Source organism: Ovis canadensis, chromosome 7 (genome assembly GCF_042477335.2).
Source record: "Ovis canadensis isolate MfBH-ARS-UI-01 breed Bighorn chromosome 7, ARS-UI_OviCan_v2, whole genome shotgun sequence".
Classification (NCBI taxonomy): domain Eukaryota; kingdom Metazoa; phylum Chordata; class Mammalia; order Artiodactyla; family Bovidae; genus Ovis; species Ovis canadensis.
Genome location: NC_091251.1, coordinates 47,157,201 through 47,176,732, shown reverse-complemented (window position 1 = coordinate 47,176,732; position 19,532 = coordinate 47,157,201). Strand labels below are relative to the sequence as shown.

The following is a 19,532-nucleotide window of genomic DNA, read 5'->3' as shown; positions in this document are numbered from 1 at the left end:
CCATAGTCGTTGACTTTAATGACTGGACAGCATGATCTTGGTCAACTCCAGCTTCCAGCAAAACCAGACATGGCTCTAAACAAACATGGTCCTATAGATTTCTAAGCTCTTCTGCCTGAGGATTATACACAAAGGCTTAGCAACTATATTCTTTCCCCTTTTATGCTAAGCCCACACCTGTGCTAGAAGCCTATATTATTTCTTGCCATCCACCAGAAAGGCAAACAGCTTTGTTCTATCAGTCAATCAAAGCTGAGAAACAATAGTAACAAGAGTTAGGTGCTACTTAAGAATTAGGTTGGGAGGTGGTGCTCAGGAGATATTTCATTTGACTATGACAAGACATTTACAAATATAAAATGAAAGAGCTTTACAGTAAATCTGAAGTCATACACTTACTCTAGACCAGTTTCTCAACGTTGGCACTACTGACATTTAGGAAGGATTGTCCTGTGCATTGTAGGATGTTCAGCAACATTCCTGGCCTTGACCTGCTAGACATCAGTAGCATTCCCCTGTTGTGACAATCCAAAATGTCTCCAGATATTTGGCCAGTCGAGAAAATAGCCCTTAGTTGAGAAACACTGCTCTAGATAAATATACTGACCACCTTATCTAACATTAATACATATAAACTGATGTACCCTAGGGGTTGGGTTGAGTTGAGAAATTAGAGAAAAGGGGACAAAACAACTTAGACCACCTTTGATTGCCATGGATCAGCCTCCTGAAAGCTAACATGTTTGGGGAAGGGCTGTGGGAAAATTCAAGCAGAGAGAGTTGAAATTCCCGAAGGTACATTTCCAGGACCAGAGTAATGGCCAATCAAACTAAGGAGAGCGGGGGTAAAGCAGCAAGCACCTAGCAATAAATGCAAATCCACTGTTCTGTTTAACTCCCTTGTGGATCGATAACACTTCAAGATGTGTGAAGATATGGTCCCTGCTCTCTGCCTGCCAGATGTCAGCTCTCTGGATAAAAGCAGCTGTTCAGCCACTAGCAGGAAATAAAGAAAGGAAATGCCTACCTGAGAGTCCCATTCTCTCCTTTGTCCAGGCTGGTGAACCGGCTGTAGAGGCGGGTGATCTGACTGTGGGAAACTAAAGAACACAGAATTAGTTGCAGTTGGAGAAGTTGTCCTCTGCTCAAATTGAACCTGAATGTGAGTGACCCTTTGGAAACCAGCTGCACTCTTGGTCCCAGCTCACCATTAAACACTTCAAAGTCAGTAAAGCGGTGCGATGTCTCAACTAACTCACCTCTAGTGTGTCAAAGCAGAAAGAATGAAAGGAGTTAGAAAATAAATCAAGAGTAAACAAAATAGACTCTCAAGAGTGAAGGCTAGGCTTAATTAAGACTCTGTTAAACATCAGTTGGTTAAGATTTAATAAAACAAAGCTAAATTTAGTTTAAAAAGAAAGTGTGAAACTTTCATCTTTCAGTACCCTGACTTAGAAGGTATGAAAATTCCAGCTTCAGACTGGCACAGCGGGGTAGGTAACATGTGCTGAATTAAGGACTGGGGCATGTGAAACAGACAGTATTTTTAGAATCTAGTTTACTTTTCCTCAAGCATCAGTGATTTATCTTTTCCCTCAGGGCTGATCTTTGGGTAAAAGATAACTACAGCCTTGGGTCAGCCTCTTTCTCTGCAACTGCATGAGCTCCACTGAGTTCCCAGTAAAGGAATGGGCTCTAAGAAAGAAAATTAGGCAATCTGTAAAATGGTTGTGCTATCTTCAGATGACATATACCAGGAAGTTACTTTGTTCCTCATTTTGCACTAACTCAGGTACAAGCTGACAATTAAAATGAGGCACTAACCACAGGTAGACAATGAAACTTTGAAAATGCAAAAAGGAATTTCTGGGAAATAGTTTAATCTTGTGGTAGACTGGAGATAGGAGGGAAAAAATTAGTTATCAAAGGAGAAAAGACAACAGCCAAAAAGGGCGTGACCAGTGTGGACTCTGTCCTAGGCTGTACCTTCACGGGTAGAGGGGTGGCTCAGAGAGTTCTGACAGTTGTCCTCCCCCAGCTCATGCAACAGAAATCCACTCGCAGTTTTGGGAACAATGGGACAAAATTAACAGGGGCAAAAAAAAAAAAAAAAAAAAATTAACAGGGGCATGCACAGGAGAAACAGGAAGTGAGTGGCCCAAAGCTAGTATGAGAGGACACACCGGGCCAAGCAGTAAACTCTTCAGCCTCAGGTTTCAAGCCAGCCTGGGCTCTGTTCTGTACTAGCTCTCAAGGAGAGCAGGGAGCAGAGGAGGAGGCAGAACCACCCCTGCCAGGGCAGAGCCAGCAGGAGCCCAGACACTGAGGAAGCTGGTGGGGACCTTTCTGCCTGAAAGGCAGGTGTGCGCAGCTCAGTAAACACTCCTCTGAGAGTCAGGCTGACCGATTCTGATTCCAATCATGGCAACCTGGCTCACCAATGAGGGCTGAGTGAATGGGGTTGTGCAGTGAACTAAGTCCAGGAGAGAAAAGTGCTTGGCCAACGTCTGGCACCTGGTAAGCATGCCAGGTTAGCTATTATCATTATCCTAATACTGTGAGCCTGCAGGTACAATTTTACTGCTGTACTAATTAATCTCCACCTTTCTCTTGATTCTGCCAGCCACAACCGTCTTCTTCAGGAACCTGAACAGGCTTTGGCCTCAGGCCTCAAATGTTGCTCTAGAACTAAAGTTTTTTTTTAGTTTTCACAAAATAAGTTGGTTCAAGAATGACTACCTTTCTCAAAAGATTTTTTTGGAAAGACAAAATTTGTTTACAATATCAATGCCACTGTTTTCATGTCTTTGTATATTACCTAATATGTCACTTGTGCAGTTTACAGTTATAATAGCTTATTTTTCATTTATTAATTCATTATTTTTCTATATTGCTTTGGAGTGCTTTTTAATAACCTCATAATATTTAGCCCACGGGGTCAGTTTTTAATACTTAGAGTATTATATTTCAGGTTACTTTTAACAATGAACACATTCAAATTGTATTTCTTTTTATACTAGGTTTTTTTTAGTTTGAGAAAACAATCTATCCACATGGTAAAAATAGTACAAAAAGTGTACGTAATGAAAAGTCTCCCCAACACCCGAATTCCTCAGTCTTCCTAGCCAGAGTCAAACTTTCTTAGGTGTGATAATAGTACTGTGGTTATGTTATTGTGGTTATGCAGGAAACAAATCCCTGTCCTCAGGAATACATGCTTAAGGCTTAAGGGGTGAAAAGTTTGGCTATCTGCAACTTTAAAATGGTTCATCAAAAAGAATATATATACACACACACACACACACACACAAATAGACAAATATAGCAAAATGTTAACAACTGTTGAATTAAAATTATATGGATGTTCATTATACTATTTTAACTTTCCTGTATGTTTGAAATTTTTCATCATAAAAAGGTGGGGGGCAGGGAGGGGGAGGTACAGAGCTTTGCCAATCACTTAATCCAAAACCAGTTGAAAATGTTAGTAATATGTGCAATGCTCTTTCAGTAGGAGCTGGGAGACAGCAGGGTCTTCTGCGGTTACAGAGCCCTCAGGCACTACGGCAAGGCAGCTGAGGGTCATGAATGTGTCCAGTATCATGAGGCAGGAACAGCCTTCAGTTGAACTTCCACTTACATTCTAGCTCAGGAAATTATTCTCAAGCAGTTGCCTTTGCCAGGCTTGTGCTCTTTGTTCCAATTACAGAGAAATCCACACTAGTGCCATGATCACTACACCCTTTCAAACAAACAGAACTTCACTGGCCTGTAGAACTTACTTCCCAAACCTGTTCAGCACCTTTGCCATATCACGTGACACATACCAGAAGACAGAGACTAAAAATAAATCAATCGGAATTTATCACTACCCAGCTGGTGTGAATTGTTCCTCAAGGATTATGTGGCTATTTTTTGTTGTAAAGGTTTTAAGTAATTCACAGCCAGGTTATTGCCATATAGTTAAGTGAACTAAGGGTGGAGATTTCATAAACTCTCAAGACACTGTGACCTTTCCCCTAGTGACAGCTTTTACTCAAATGACTTTAATTTATGGAAATGCTGAAGTGTGAAAGAAGGTAACAGAACTAAGACAATATTGCAAATGTTTTATGCCAATTCGTGTTTTTGGATAGTATTTTTTTTTAAACTCTTGGATATGTCAAGATTTCTACTCCTTCCAAAGTTTTATTTCTTCAAATTGGGAAAACCTGATTCCTAGTCCAATGTCCCCTGAAAACAGGAAAAGTGCAAAATACTGTCACCTCTCCAATTACATACTAGACATGGTTTTTATAACTAGCATATGGTAATAGTGTTTTCACAATAAGATGATTGTTACCTATAGTTCAAAATGAAAATAGCTAGCATCTGGTGCTTATTACATACCCAGACACTATTCTAAGTAGTTTACATAATTTTTCTCATTTAATCCTAAGAATTCAAAAAGTTGTACTATTTTTATTCTCATTTACAGATGATGAAACTAAAGGTGTACAAGGAATTCTTACTTAGAAGTACTTTTCTAAACACTTAAGAGATTACATTTCAAATACCAGATAAACTAGTCATATATGAATTCTAACCAATTTAGACTTACAAATACAAAGCTTTCATACCGAATATAAAGTCAATTTTACTTATTTATGGTACATTTTCTTCTTGCAAAGGGAGTAGTGAAATGTCTTGTTCTTAACTTGAAGTGTTTCGGAATGACAGTTCCCCAAACTCTTTATAGAACAAGCAGCAGAGGAAAACAGGGCTAATTGCATCACTCTACCCCACCCTCAGGTGTTTGCTGTTTTTATTCTTCTAAACCTTTTGCATCATGCTAAGACTATTGCTTTAAAAATCAATTCTACTGACGGCACAAACTGGATAAACTGACAGCTCAACTCCCAAAGCAGAATGACAGTGTAGCAGGTCAGGGGACATGCCTGAAAGCCACTCAAAATGCTCTAGCTTAATTTATCCAAATCTAATCAATTGATGCATATATCATGGCCCAATTCCTATCCTCTTCAAGGCCAGTTCACAATGACTGTTCCCTGAGTTCTGGAAGGGGTGTTACACAATTTCAGTATCTTATGTTTGACGCTAATCCTAACTCTTGTGGGCTTATCTCCATGACGTGGTTGTGGGCATCTTTTGTCACTACTTATTCTGAATACCCACTATCGTACTGAGTATGCTGCTGCTGCTGCCAAGTTGCTTCAGTTGTATCCGACTCTGTGCGACCCCATAGATGGCACCCCACCAGGCTCCTCTGTCCCTGGGATTCTCCAGGCAAGAATACTGGAGTGGGTTGCCATTTCCTTCTCCAATGCATGTATGCATGCTAAATTGCTTCAGTCGTGTCCAACTCTATGCGACCCTATGGACAGCAGCCCTCCAAGCTCCTCTGTCCACAGGATTCTCAAGGCAAGAATACTGGAGTGGGTTGCCATTTCCTTTTGAGTATAGACACTGCAAAAATTCAATAAGTACTTGTTTCATTACGCTTTCTGGCTCTATATGTACATTTGTCCTGGTGTGGCTGAGACTCTCCCTCAGGCTTGATTCTCTTTTCGGCAACTAAGAAAATAGCTCTACAGGAGTACTCCATTCTCACAGTCACACAGCGAAAAAACCTAGAGTCCTAAGGCAATCAAGGCCTCTTTCATTTGGTCAAATGTAATAAAACCAGAATGGGATTACTGCTCCTTTCCTCTTGAGGGAAAAACAGCTTTTCCCCACCAGCACTCTGGTTTATACTCCCTCATTATGTGACTCTTTATTTTAAGAAAGAATGCTTTAATTCTGGTGTCACCTTAGACCTAAAGTAGTTCTTATGTTTACAAGTGTGGCCAGAGGTCATAGCCACAAGATGTAATAAAATGCTTGCTGAATCCAAACCGTCTATGTTTCTACTCTTGGAATCAGAGTAAGTAATAAAATGACCACAAGGTGAAGTGGCTAAACAAGTACTGCACATTATAAACATCTACCTACTTTCTTGTCTTCATTCAAAATCATAAAAAGGACTCATTGGTAGGTGGTGAGCTCCTTAAAATCTTTATAGAGAGGCTTAATGACTAAGTTAGGAGATGCTGAAAACAGTAAGCCAATACGACAAGGGATGAGGCTAAATAACATCCCTTCCAACTTGAAGATTCTAGAAAGCTGGGCTATCAGAAAGCATGGGACAGTATTTATTCAACTGATCTCAGGCCACCTTTGCCTGGGTGATTCTGAGGTTCCCCCAGCACTCAATATTATCTGCAAATGAATCACTGAATTACTTTGTGGCCATCTCATTATCAAAAACAGAAATTATGAAGACTCAGAGCCCAGATGCTTACATAACCCATGTAAAATACAAGAGTCATAATGGATTACTGAGAAATATTGTATCCATTATCAAGGGCTACACAAATGTACCATGGTGTTTTACAGGGCTTCTGAATTCACAAAACCCTGTTGCCCCTTTCAGATTCAGAGGAAGAAATTAGACTATAAAAATCAGTTCCTCTACAAATTCACTGAAATTTTTGGAGCACATCCAATTTCCATGGCGACTGCATGAAATACACCAGCATAGTAAAAATCAATATATCTGAAATTAGGACAGCCAGCATCCTCAGTGTAAATAAAAAACTGGTAGTCACAACCACTGCACTTTTTCTCCACAAGCTCAGAATGAAAGAAATATACTCTCAGACCCCTGGTTCTTTACGGTGTTCCATCACCAGGTCACGTTTTCCAAAACCTTACTACACGATCTCACTTTCTGGATTTATTTTTCCAGTTGCGGCAAGAATTTGTCTGATTTCCCACAGTTGTCAGGGGTTTTAAGTTTTTAAGTCCTTGTCTAGAAACGTCACAGGAAAGACAATGTTTTCTACAGGACCTATCCAGAGTTCCTGAATTTAAGTTTGGTGCGAGGAAAGACAAAGGAAAAGAGTTCGGAGACTTTCAAGAGCAGGGGAAGGAGAAAAGAGCGGGATCAGTGATTTACGGGTCATCGCGACTCCTGTCTTTGATGAGAAGGGGAGCCGCACAAGAGCCAGAGTCCCACCGCGGGTAGCCTTAGCTGTAAGAACAGGTCCTCCATCATCCCCAAAGCTCGAGCGCTGGAGGATGCCTAGGAACCCCCAACCTCTCGGCACCCCAGCTGCAGATCTCAGCGACAGTCGCCCTCGGTCGTGAGGCCAGCCGGAGGCGCCCGGCCGCGTTCCCACCCGCTACTCGAACTCACAGCCAGTTTCCTTCTTGATCTCCTCGAGCTCTTCGTCCCGCAGTAATGTGGAGGCCCGGGACCCCATCACCAAGCCGGGAGCTCCGCTGGGAGCAGGGGCGCCTGAAGCGACAGAGGCGGTAAGAGGGAGGGACGAAGGGGAAGAAGGGCCGGGGTCAAAGAAGGGAGAGGGCAGTGTTTCTACTGCGGACTGGGAAGGGAACCCAGGGGTGGTGCGCGGCGATGGGCAGGCCGGAGGCCCAGCCAATTGCGAGTGAGGCTGCGCTCAGCGCTGGAGCCGACGTCGACGTTTCTAGCTCCAGCCCCGAATGAATTAGCCCAGCACCCGGCCGGGTCTAACTAAAAGCGGACCACGCCCCCGGAACCATGATGCCACCGGTCTTAAAGGGGCAATGCCACGCTGGCCCTAGAGCCCGCAACTAAAAGGGCAACGCCACTGTTTTACAACACACTGACCTGTGGCAGTTGGTGTAGCCAATCTGTTTCTCACAGAACTCTAACATTAGAAATCCCACCCTACAGTTAGTATGGATTGCGGAGAGAAACAAAAACAGAGAGGCAAAACGTGGCTTGGTTGAACGCTAGGGTGTGTCTCCTGGGAACTGCATGCTGGGAGTTGCACTGCACCTCTTTTTTTCCTGGAGGCTCTCTCTCCTCCAAGCCGCAGGGGGAGCTCGTGAGCCAGTTCCGGGACCGCGCGCCGATTGGCTCCTCGGGAAACAATCGGCAGGCGTCGGCTCCAGAGTGTCAGCGCCCGAGCTGCGTACTTTTCCCCAGTTGATTTCGGGATTGCCCTCTGGTAACTGCTGCTGAGGGTTTGGAACTTCCCGAGATTTCTTCCTTAAAAGCAGTCCTTCTCTTTTCAGTTCAAGACTGAAGCTCGAGGAATTTACCCTTTGGCTGAAATAGGCACAAATTTCCGTTGGAGGAAAAAAAAACCTAACGGCGGAGGACAGACTTTTTAACGTATGGCCGCCGTTAAACGGCGTTAAACAAGTTTCTCATTTTGCCCGAAAAATGAGGGAATTTGCATTTGGTTCTTATGGCATATTTTTGTTTGTTTTCTTGAAAACGTTTAAAGCCACCTGTCAAATTAGTACACCTTCTCAGGAGAATCAGTTCATTTGCTGTGGCTTCAATGCCTTTACACGCCTTTGCCACCCCTGTTATTTTGTACAAAACTGGTTTCACTTACAGAAGAACCAAATTCTGACAGATCTCACTTAGTACTTAAGTCCTAGAAGACTCTCTTAGCGGGCTGGTAGTCAGCTTAGGTTACGGAGGTTCCAGTTTTACTGAGTTGTTTTTATGATTGACTTGGCCTCCTCTGACTTAATGATGTCTGCCTTCATCAGCAAAGGGTGACATGTTGGATATGCCCGTCTCGGCCACAGGAGCTTCTTTTTTTCTTGAGAGTATAAGTACGGTAGAAAAATCTGTGTTGTCAGCAACTTGAGTGTCCGTTTTCTGAGTGTGCCGTGAAGCCCATCTCTGGATCCTGACCTTGCTCCTTACCAATCTTGAATCTTACCTTTTGCAGTCGTCCGCAGTAGAGCTATCTTTGCTTTGTGTTAATGTTTTTCTGATTTACTTTAACATTTCTTAAATTTCCTCTTTCCCCAAGCATTTCACAAGCTTATGTCTTACGTATCTTTTAAAAATGTAAGTTAATTTTTGTCTCTAGTAAGGGCTGTTTTTTCCATTTTTATATTCTCTTTTATTTCTGTAAAAATTCCCCTTTTGCTTGTTGGATTGACTGGGACAAGGAAGAATGATTTTTCCAGGCACTCTGGTGACTTGTTCTGTGTTCCCTCTGGAAGCATAACACTCGGTACTGGACTCATCTCCACTAGGGGCCTGGTTTTAGTTCAGGTTCCACTACTTTCTAGCTGTCTAACCTTGGGCAGGTGTCTTAAATCTTAATTTAAGCCTCAGTTTCTACATATGTAAATCAGGCAGTTGTGGGCAACAAATACCAGTTGTGAAAACACTTGCTAGACCTTAAAATATTAAAGTGTAAGTTATTTATCTGGTTAAAAACACTATGTAACTTCTCACCTTCTTCCTAGATGAATTGGGCCTTAGTTATTTGGTCAATGTTTTGTAGTTAAACTAAGTTGCAAAATTCACTAGTTGACTATTCCAAGTGTGGTGAAGGCAAGCCGCTTTTGAATTTACACCACTGTGGAGGAACACTTAGCTGAGGTTCAAAATACAAAGACATCCAAATAACAGGATTGTTCTAAAAGATCTTTTTTTAAAAAAAGAATTCATCTTTTAAATTACAGTATTACACTACGGAATATAAGAGTATCTACTGTGAATGATAGTTATTTCTGCAAGATAAAGTTTTTGTGCATTTCTGCATTGTTCTCCTTTTTATAATGAGCATACATCATTTTTACAAAAACAGTTGAATTTTAGAAAACCATTGTGTAGCATGTGACGGTTTAATCTGTCAGGCTGCACATGACTGGTTGGTGACATCACAGCAGCCCCGTCCCTGAGCTGTGGCTAGGGTGGGGTGGAATGACCCTCAGAGTGACATGGCAACTGGATTGGTAATGCAGAAATTGTGATAATTCTAACTCACTTATTCTTTCGTTGTTAACAGTGTGAAACTCTGGAAATGTTATTAATCTAGAAGAGGTTATATCCAGAAGAGATTAGATCCTGGACATTTCTGGGTAAACAATTCATTGCAACATGTGTTGTCAGGTGTTTGCCAATATCATTTGTTTTTTCATTTGCTCTTTTAGTTTTTTGGCTGATGTTAAAATGGTGTATGTATATGCTTTTGAAAGGCCTCTAAATGTTCTTGCTCCATTTAGCTAAGGAAGGATAGGTGATATTAGGCCATTTTATAGACAAAGAAATCAAACCCTCTTTGCCTGAAGTCTTATAATTTTCAGTTTCCCATGTATAAGTTAGAGTTGATACTTGCAATGATCTTTTTCTCATTATAATTATAAACGATAAGCAGAATTACTCAAATATTTTTATTTTTCTTGTCCCAAGTATGAGGAAAGGAAAAATAACCTAATTTCTCCCAAAATATTTAAAAAAATCATAGATCTCTTTTATTTTCAAGGGTTTAGATATTAAAGAAGATTATTTGAAGACTCCTTTTGGAATCAAATAGCATGGATCTCAGCAGTGACTACCATTTCCTCAACCAGATTTTGTGGAGAAGAGTGAGACTCACATTAGTTTGTGGCATTTTTGAAGGAGTGCTGCAGCATGTGGACCCTGACAAGATTGTTGTTCTGAAGAAAGGTCTCATTTTATTTCTCATAATCTCCTGCCTTCTAGGAGACTAATAAGTGTGTTTGGGTGATGATTCTGGGCTCTCTTAGCAACTGGAAGAGTGGCATTATTCCTATTTTAGAGGAAAGGTGGGAGGAAGATTAGAATGTTATTTTCCCTAACGGAGCCATATGACTGTGCATGCTGGCTTGTCCACCTCTGTACTTCTATTGACATGATAGTGGAAAATTTCAGTATATAGGTTTTTTTAAAATTGTGTACATCTTTTAATTTCTCTCCATATGCACCTTGAAATTAAAAATGAACACTGTATTAGATAGAATTGCTTTAGCTTCAACAGACAAATTCCAAAGATGGTAAGGGTTTAATTTTTGTCATGCACAAAGAAGCCCAGAGGTAGACTGCTGAGAAATAGTGCAGTGGCTGAAAGATTCTGGGAGAGATAAGGCATCTTGTGCTCCTATTCAGCCACTTCAGTGATCGCCTATTATCCTCATGGTCACAGTGTAGCCTTTGCACCTCCCACTTTCAATTCCAGTTCCTTTATGAAGGATATAATTCAGGAACAGCCAGATGGAGGAGATATATAGGGCAAGGTTTGTGGGAACGGGCTCAGAGTTTCTACTGTCTCTAAGCATACCACCTTTTTAGCCTCTTCCATGTGTTCACCTTGAAGCCTCAATGTAGGGTTCTTATTCAGCTAGAATATTGACTTATTAGGGTAGTTGTTTTCCTGGCACAGTAAGTTTCAAGTTCACAATTGAAATGTGTGACAATTGAGAGATTAGTATTATTGTTAAGCCATATTATTAGTTAAACTTTTGTAGGCTAGGTTGGGACTATATCAGGCTTTTGCAATATTAATTCATTTGGTAATCATTTATTAAGTTTTATATCCCAGGTACAGTGCTGGGTACCAGGGATATGGATAAGAATAATATGGTCTCTGTCCTTGAAAAAATTAGACTAGTAAGGAGAAATATCAATAACCTCAGAAATGCAGATGACACCACTCTTATGGCAGAAAGTGAAAAGGAACTAAAAAGCCTCTTGATAAAAGTGAAAGAGGAGAGTGAAAAAGTTGGCTTAAAGTTCAACATTCAGAAAACTAAGATCATGGCATCTGGTCCCATCACTTCATGGCCAATAGATGGGGAAACAGTGGAAATAGTGTCAGACTTCATTTTTTGGGGCTCCAAAATTACTCCAGATGGTGATTGCAGCCATGAAATTAAAAGACGCTTACTCCTTGGAAGGAAAGTTATGACCAACCTAGATAGCATATTCAAAAGCAGAGACATTACTTTGCCAACAAATGTCCATCTAGTCAAGGCTATGGCTTTTCCAGTGGTCATGTATGGATGTGAGAGTTGGACTGTGAAGAAAGCTGAGCACCGAAGAATTGATGCTTTTGAACTGTGGTGTTGGAGAAGACTCTTGAGAGTCCCTTGGACTGCAAGGAGATCCAACCAGTCCATCCTAAAGGAGATCAGTCCTGGGTGTTCATTGGAAGGACTGATGCTGAAGCTGAAACTCCAATACTTTGGCTGCCTCATGCGAAGAGTTGACTCATTGGAAAAGACCCTGATGCTGTGAGGGATTGGGGGCAGGAGGAGAAGGGGACGACAGAGGATGAGATGGCTGGATGACATCAGTGACTCGATGGACATGAGTTTGGGTGAACTCCGAGAGTTGGTGATGGACAGGGAGGCCTGGTGTGCTGCGATTCATGGGGTGTCAAGGAGTCACACATGACTGAGCGATTGAACTGAACTGAACTGAACTGAACTGTAGGAGACAGATAAATAAGTAGAAAGATATAATGCAGTGTGATATCCTCTGATAGAAGGACACACAGGATACTATGGAAACACAAAGTTTCTAATTTAGACCTGAGACAGTGAGGAATGCTTCCCAAAGGAGGAATTGATGTTGGAAATGTATTTGGAGTTAGATGTAACTTCACAAGAGTTAACTGGTTGGGAAAAGCGGGGAAGGTTGTTTTAAGCCAATGATTCTCAGACTTCATCTATATTTCAGAATCACTTGAAAGAGTTGTTCAAACACAGATTGGTGCCTTCCACCCCCTCAAAGAGTTTCTGATTCTTATGGTCTTAAGTGGGGTTCAAGAATTTGTGTTTCCAAGAAGTTTCCAGGTGATGCTGATTCTGTGCTGGGGAACACACTTTGAGAGAACCATTGTTATAGGAAGAAGTAGCAGCATATGCAAAAGTAGAGAACTGAAAACTTGGTGCATTCAGAAAACGTTAAGTAGTTGCCTGAGGTCCAGTGGTGAAGACTCCTCACTTCCACTGCCCAAGACAGGGGCTCTATCCCTGGTCAAAGAACTGAGAATCTTCATGCCTTATGGTGCAGCCAAAAAAACCTCAAAAGACAATCGAAATAAATTTCAGTGTGAGGATATGGTGAGAGATAAGGCTGGAGAAGAGAAATAAGCATGGGGCAGATCAGAAGGACCTCACATGTCATAACATTTGGAACTTCTGAAAGCAAAGAGGAACAGTCTGAAATATCTTTTAAATGGGAGTCATATAGATTTTCAAATTACTTGCCTGAAATTTTTAATGCTGTATCAGTTAGGAACTGTGCTCAGCTGCTAGAAACAGATTCACTTCTAGTGGCCTAAACAAATCATGTAAAAGAAGAGAGGTATCCCAGAGCTACTGTGACTCTCCCCAAAGTTGTTCTTTATCTTTCTGTAGTACCATCTTCACCATGTGGCTTCAAACCTCAAGGGCATATGGTAGTAGCTGGTGGAATTAAACACAGGAGGAAGAGGAAAGATAGGGTAGGGGGTTGTTTCTTATCTTAAAGAGATGTCTTGGAAATTTAATAGACACCACTGTCTGGGGAGAATGAGCACACTGGTAGCCTGAATAAATGGCACCAAGTAGATAATAGTCAGTAAATGCCACATGCTCATTCAACAGTGTTCAATTCTGATGAAATTTTTGGTATATTTCTTTCTAGTGTTTAATTACATAGTTTTAATGTATTTGATGGAGAAGGCAATGGCACCCCACTCCAGTACTCTTGCCTGGAAAATCCATGGACGGAGGAGCCTGGTAGGCTGCAGTCCGTGGGGTCGCAAAGAATCAGGCGCAAATGAGCGACTGAACAACAGCAATAATGAATGACTAGAAAGTTACCCGGAGAAGGCGATGGCACCCCACTCCAGTACTCTTGCCTGGATAATCCCATGGGCAGAGGAGCCTGGTAGGCTGCAGTCCATGGGGTCGCTAGGAGTCGGACATGACTGAGCGACTTCCCTTTCACTCTTCACTTTCATGCATTGGAGAAGGAAATGGCAATCCACTCCAGTGTTCTTGCCTGGAGAATCCCAGGGACGGCGCAGCCCGGCGGAGCCTGGTGGGCTGCCGTCTGTGGGGTCACACAGAGTCGGACACGACTGAAGCGACTAAGCAGCAGCAGCAGCAGCAATGTACTTGACTTAAGAAATTGGGTATATCATATACGCATTTTTTTAGTTAACAGTGTAACATTTTCTTATATTATTTGAAACCTCAGTATAATGGCTAAACATTTTAAAGTGAAAAGCTTAAAAACTTTAAAAAATTTGTAATATTTATAATTATAAATTATAGTAACTTACAATACAATTGTATATTTTATAATTATGAGTTATAATGAATTATTTTATAAAATACATTTTGATATTTGTTATATTTTATAATTATTGTCTTAGGAATAGTTCCTAGAAGTGAAAATACTGGGTGAAAATTACAGATATTTTAAATGTTTCTGATGCATGTTTCTAAATAGTTTTTCAAAAGGTTATGTGTTTTTACTTCGCTACTAGTAATGTGTGAGTGAATTTCAGTAAATAACCTAGCCTTGAGTTTTTAAGAAATGCAAATGTGTATGTGTATCTTTTCTCAGCGTTTGTTAGTATTATAGGCAAAGAGTGATATTTTATTTTGGCATGTTTTAAAAAATATTCCTAAGGAAGTTGAATGTATTTCTTTATACCTATTTACTTAAAGCTGTGGTTTTTCCAGTAGTCATGTATGGATGTGAGAGTTGGACCATAAAGAAAGCTGAATGCTGAAGAATTGATGCTTTGTACTGTGGTGTTGGAGAGAACTCTTGAGAGTCCCTTGGACTGCAAGGAGATCCAACCAGTCCATCCTAAAGGAAATCAGTCCTGAATATTCATTGGAAGGACTGATGTTGAAGCTGAAACTCCAGTCCTTTGGCCACCTGACGTGAAGAACTGACTCCTTGGAAAAGACCCTGATGCTGGGAAAAATTGAAGGCAGGAGGAGAAGGGCACGACAGAGGATGAGATGGTTGGATGGCATCAGTGACTCGATGGACATGAGTTTGAGCAAGCTCCAGGAGTTGGTGATGGACAGGGAAGCCTGGTGTGCTGCAGTCTATGGGGTTGCAAAGAGTTGGACCTGACTAAATGAATGAATTGAATGGATTTACTTTTTTTATGTACTATTTGGGTAAAGCAGGGAGTGACATCACTATGATAGCAGTGTGAAGGAAACTTTGAAGTAGAGAGACACAAGAGACAAGGAGAATAGACAGGGAGCTATTCAGGCAATCAAGGGACCCAGTAAAGAGGAAGTAATGGGAGTCAGAGCTTAATCTTGTCAAGGAATGGAGAAGACAGATTCTAGAAATGCTTAAGAGAGGGGATTAGTAATTTAGTAATCAATTAGATAGTCAAAGAGCAATGGAAAATGACTCCTACATTTATGACTGAGATTTGACATATAATACTGTTATTGATAGAAATGGGAAGAGGAACAGGTTTGTTGGTTACTGCAGGAAGATAATGATCAGTTTGAAAAATCTTGCAGTAAGTCTTCCATTAGTTGAAAATTCAAGTGGGCCTCAGAGAAATAATCCATATTGTAGAAATGAGGGATTAGGATAACTAGGAAGTAGATATGATCACTCAAGGAGAAGGTAGAAGGATGAAGAACATAACCTTAGGGACTGTCAGTGTGTAAGCGGCAAGCAGTGGTGGTAGAGGCAGCTGAAACCAGAAGGAGCAAATCAGGGAGATGCTGGAATGCTGGTTACAAGATGCATTTTAAAATCACTGAGGCCTGGGTTTGAATCCTGACTGTTTTACTAGTAGTGTGACCTTGAGCAAGTTATTCAACCTTTCTGAGCCTCAGATTCCTCCATAATGAAGATAATGAAATGCCTGTCTCATTATGTTACTGGAAATTAAACATAGGCAATTAATTAGCATGATGTCTCACTTAGGTGCTTAGTATGATGACTCTGGATAATTAGTAGGAAAGGAAATAAACACTAAGAATGTCTTGTAAGTCAAGAAAGTAGAGAACAGTATTGTCAAAGGATGCATGAGAGCCAAGTATAAGATAGTAAACTTCCAGGGGATTTTACAAATAGGCAGTTGGTGATCTTTGACCTCAGAATATATTCCAGCTGAGCTATTTAAAATCCTAAAAGATGCTGCTGCTGAAGTGCTGCACTCAATATGTCAGGAAGTTTGGAAAACTTAGCAGTGGCCACAGGACAGGAAAAAGTCAGTTTTCATTCCAATCCCAAATAAGGGCAGTGCCAAAGGATGTTCAAACTATTGTACAGTTGTGCTCATTTTGCATGCTAGTAAGGTTATGCTCAAAATCCTTCAAGCTAGGCTTCAGCAGTACATGAACTGAGAACTTCCACATGTACAGGCCGGGTTTAGAAAAGGCAGAGGAACCAGAGATCAAATTGCCAACATTTGTTGGATCATAGAGGAAGCAAAGGAATTCCAAAAAAAACACATCTGCTTCATTGACTATAATAAAGCCTTTGACTGTGTGGATCACAACAAACTGTGGAAAACACTTAGAGATGAAAATATCAGAAAACCAATATCAGACCAGTTACCTGTCTTTTGAGAAACCTGCATGCAGATCAAGAAACAACAGTCAGAACTTTACATGGAACAACAGACTGGTTGAAAGTTGGGAAAGGAGTATGACAAGGCTGTATATTGAAACTATCTATTTAACTTATATGCAGAGTACATCATGTTAAATCCCAGACTGGATGAATTATAAGCTGGAATCAAGATTGCCAGGAGAAATACCAACAACCTCAGATATACAGATAATACCATTCTAATGACAGAAAGTGAATAGTAACTGAAGAACCTCCTGGTGAAGGTGAAAGAGGAGAGTGAAAAAGCTGGCTTAAAACTCAGCATTCAAAAAACTTAAGATCATGGCATCTGTCCCATCATTTCATGACAAATAGATAGGGAAAAAGTGGAAGCAGTGACAGATTTTGTTTTCTTGGACTCCAGAATCAATGCAGATGGTGACTGCAGCAATGAAATTAAGACAGTCCGTATAGTCAAAGCTATGGTTTTTCCTGTAGTCATGTACAGATGTGAGAATTGGACCATAAAGAAGGCTGAGCATCAAAGAATTGATGCTTTTGAATTGTGCTGGAAAAGCCTTTTAGGAGTCTGCAGAGTTTGTACTGCACAGAGATCAAATCAGTCAATCCTAAAGGAAATCAACCTTGAATATTCATTGGAAGGACTGATACTGAAGCTGAAACTCCTGTACTTTGGCCACCTGATTTGAAGAGCTGAGTCATTGGAAAAGACCCTGCTGCTGAGGAAGGTTGAAGACAAAAGGAGAAGAGGGCAGCAGAGGATGAGAAGGTTAAATAGTATCACCAACTCAATGGACATGAATTTGAGCAAACTCTGGGAGATAGTGAAGAACAGGAAAGCGTGGTGTGCTACAATCAGCAGGGTTGCAGAGTCAGACATGGCTTAGTGACTGAACAGCAACAACAGCAAAGAATATATTCAATGGACTAGTGAGAGTGAAACTCCATTGTTTTCAGTTGCTGAGAGATGTGGAGATATACAGATGCTGTGAGCATTTCCAACCAGAAAAAATGACAGTGTTGTAAACATGACATCTAAACTTCTAAATCCTTTACTTCCTCACGGAAGAGCCTGTAATTGGGCCAGGAGTTGGGCTGTTGTCTCTGAAAATTCATAGATCAGGCATGTAGCATGAAAAGGGTGTGGACTCTAGAAGTAGTCAGATGCCTTAAATTTTTTCCTGGAGTTAAGTGGAATAAAAAATCAGTAAAAATATAATAAATAGATAGTCTTTAGCTCCAAAGGCCTTAGAATATTCTTGGCAGAAGTTTAAATTTGGTCTATTACTACAGCTCTTTCAGTGAATGATCTTTGATCATTCTGGGGTTCCCTCTCTTCTTTATACTACTTGTTTCAATGTTATAGCTTTGTAATTTAGCTATATTTTAGCTTTGACTCTTTATTTATTAGGGAAGATAGTTTGGTGATTTTTATAAAATTCAGATTTGGGCAATTTTGAGAGGTGTCATACTTTCTTACAGTTTTAGGGAATATTACTTTTTAATTAATTAAATGAATTGTTTTCTATAACAGTGAAGAACGTAGAGACTGGTCTAAGTGTCCCAGGAGTGAAGATGTTTTTTGGACATGAGATTGTGAATGGTGAGAGCTTCATGTTTCCTACTTGCTGATATCAGGATTTGCAGTAGCAGGAAGCTCACTGCTCTGCCTCATTCCAATATTTGGTGGTGAGGGGGTGGCTCAAGATGTTGTCTTGCACTTACGAACTCTTAAAGTTGGTATTTGAGAAGTGTCCCTTATCTTACTGTTGTAGTAGGTACTGTGAACAGAACTGTCTTTAAAGAATTTTAATCATCTTGATTTTACAATGTGAGGACAGCTGGTTCTCAATATTAGAGGTCAGTTTGCAAGCAGAGTTATCAGTCTGAACAGAGAGGAGTTACCTTGTTCAACAAGTGAGTTTACCACATGTTCACAGTACATCCACAGTACACTGTTTGAAACCTTGGAGCCAAATGTTTCAGAACCCAAGTCTAGTTCTGGATTTTTGAAAACCTAACAAAGGGTAAGGGGGCTTCCCTGGTGGCTCAGACAGTAAAGACTCCGCCTGGAATGAGAGAGACCCGGGTACGATCTCTGCGTAGGGAAAATCTCTTGGGGAAGGAAATGGCAACCCACTCCAGAATTCTTGCCTGAAGAATTCCATGGACATAGGAACCTTGTGGACTCCTATGGAGCCCATGAGGTTGCAAAAGAATCAGACACTACTTAGCAACTAAACAATAACAAAGGGTATATACTGGTCAATTACATAACACTTCAAGTGGGTCTGGTCAGTACTCTAATAACACATTTCTGCAGAAAAATGGGTGGATAATCATACTAAGTGGGATAAAATAGGACTATTAGTAGTATGACAGTTCAGATTTTGCTCCCAAAAGAGTTACACAAAATTTTTGGTTTTCAGACCTTTTGGGGTTTTGTAATTACAGGAAGCGGCCCCACTCTGTATTTCTGCCAGCAAAAACCATTTAGCAAGAATAGATCCAATTACTTGCCTAAAGGAATATAGACACTCATCTGGTCAGTGTGCTTCAGACAAGCCAAATGAAATAACAGGAAAAAGGTTGCAAACAAGAGCTGTTCTTGCTTTCAAGAACACAAAAGCAAAAAGCCCTCCAAGGAAGAGTAAATATCAGTATTGGGTGGAAGGGATTGGGGGAATGGAAGACCTAAGACCTCATAGAACTGTGCATTTCTGATCATTGAGGCAAATGCGAGGAAGGAAAAGGACTCCTATAAATGAGAGATTACTACTTCTTGAAAGATTGTTTTGTGAGCTAAATAGAATTTAGGGAGAGATGAAAATCTCACTAAATTAATGACTGCCAGTCCAGACCTACTTTAAAGCAGACAAGTCCAGCCAGCTTATCTAACTGCACTTTCTCACTCAGCATGCTACTGGAGTATGCTACTTGAGAACCCCGTGAACAGTATGAAAGGCAAAAAGATAGGACACTGAAAGATGAACTCCTCAGATCAGTAGGTGCTCAATATGCTACTGGAGATTAGTAGAGAACTAACGCCAGACTTTATTTTATTTTTTATTTTTTGGCTCCAAAATCACTGCAGATGGCGAGTGCAGCC

At 40.7% G+C, this 19,532-nt stretch overlaps 2 protein-coding genes across 3 annotated transcripts in view; one reads left to right on the top strand and one right to left on the bottom strand.

Moving 5' to 3' along the window:
- The window catches only part of CHP1 (calcineurin like EF-hand protein 1), a 36,147-nt gene extending 28,304 nt beyond the window's left edge, over positions 1 to 7,843 (bottom strand). The window contains exons 1-2 of one of the 2 annotated variants that reach the window (XM_069596043.1): positions 7,238 to 7,843; positions 1,028 to 1,100 (exon numbers count right to left, since the gene is read on the bottom strand). In XM_069596043.1, the coding sequence (XP_069452144.1) occupies positions 1,028 to 1,100; positions 7,238 to 7,304 (140 nt within the window). In that variant the 5' untranslated portion in view covers positions 7,305 to 7,843. The remainder of the gene's footprint in view (positions 1 to 1,027; positions 1,101 to 7,237) is intronic. The other variant, XM_069596042.1, reaches the window with a different exon arrangement.
- Positions 7,844 to 7,942: 99 nt separating this feature from the next.
- Positions 7,943 to 19,532, top strand: part of EXD1 (exonuclease 3'-5' domain containing 1) — a 40,040-nt gene continuing 28,450 nt past the window's right edge. Inside the window, exons 1-4 of the mRNA XM_069596041.1 lie at positions 7,943 to 8,203; positions 9,852 to 9,924; positions 10,329 to 10,513; positions 17,958 to 18,026. Of these exons, the coding sequence (XP_069452142.1) occupies positions 10,381 to 10,513; positions 17,958 to 18,026 (202 nt within the window). The 5' untranslated portion in view covers positions 7,943 to 8,203; positions 9,852 to 9,924; positions 10,329 to 10,380. The remainder of the gene's footprint in view (positions 8,204 to 9,851; positions 9,925 to 10,328; positions 10,514 to 17,957; positions 18,027 to 19,532) is intronic.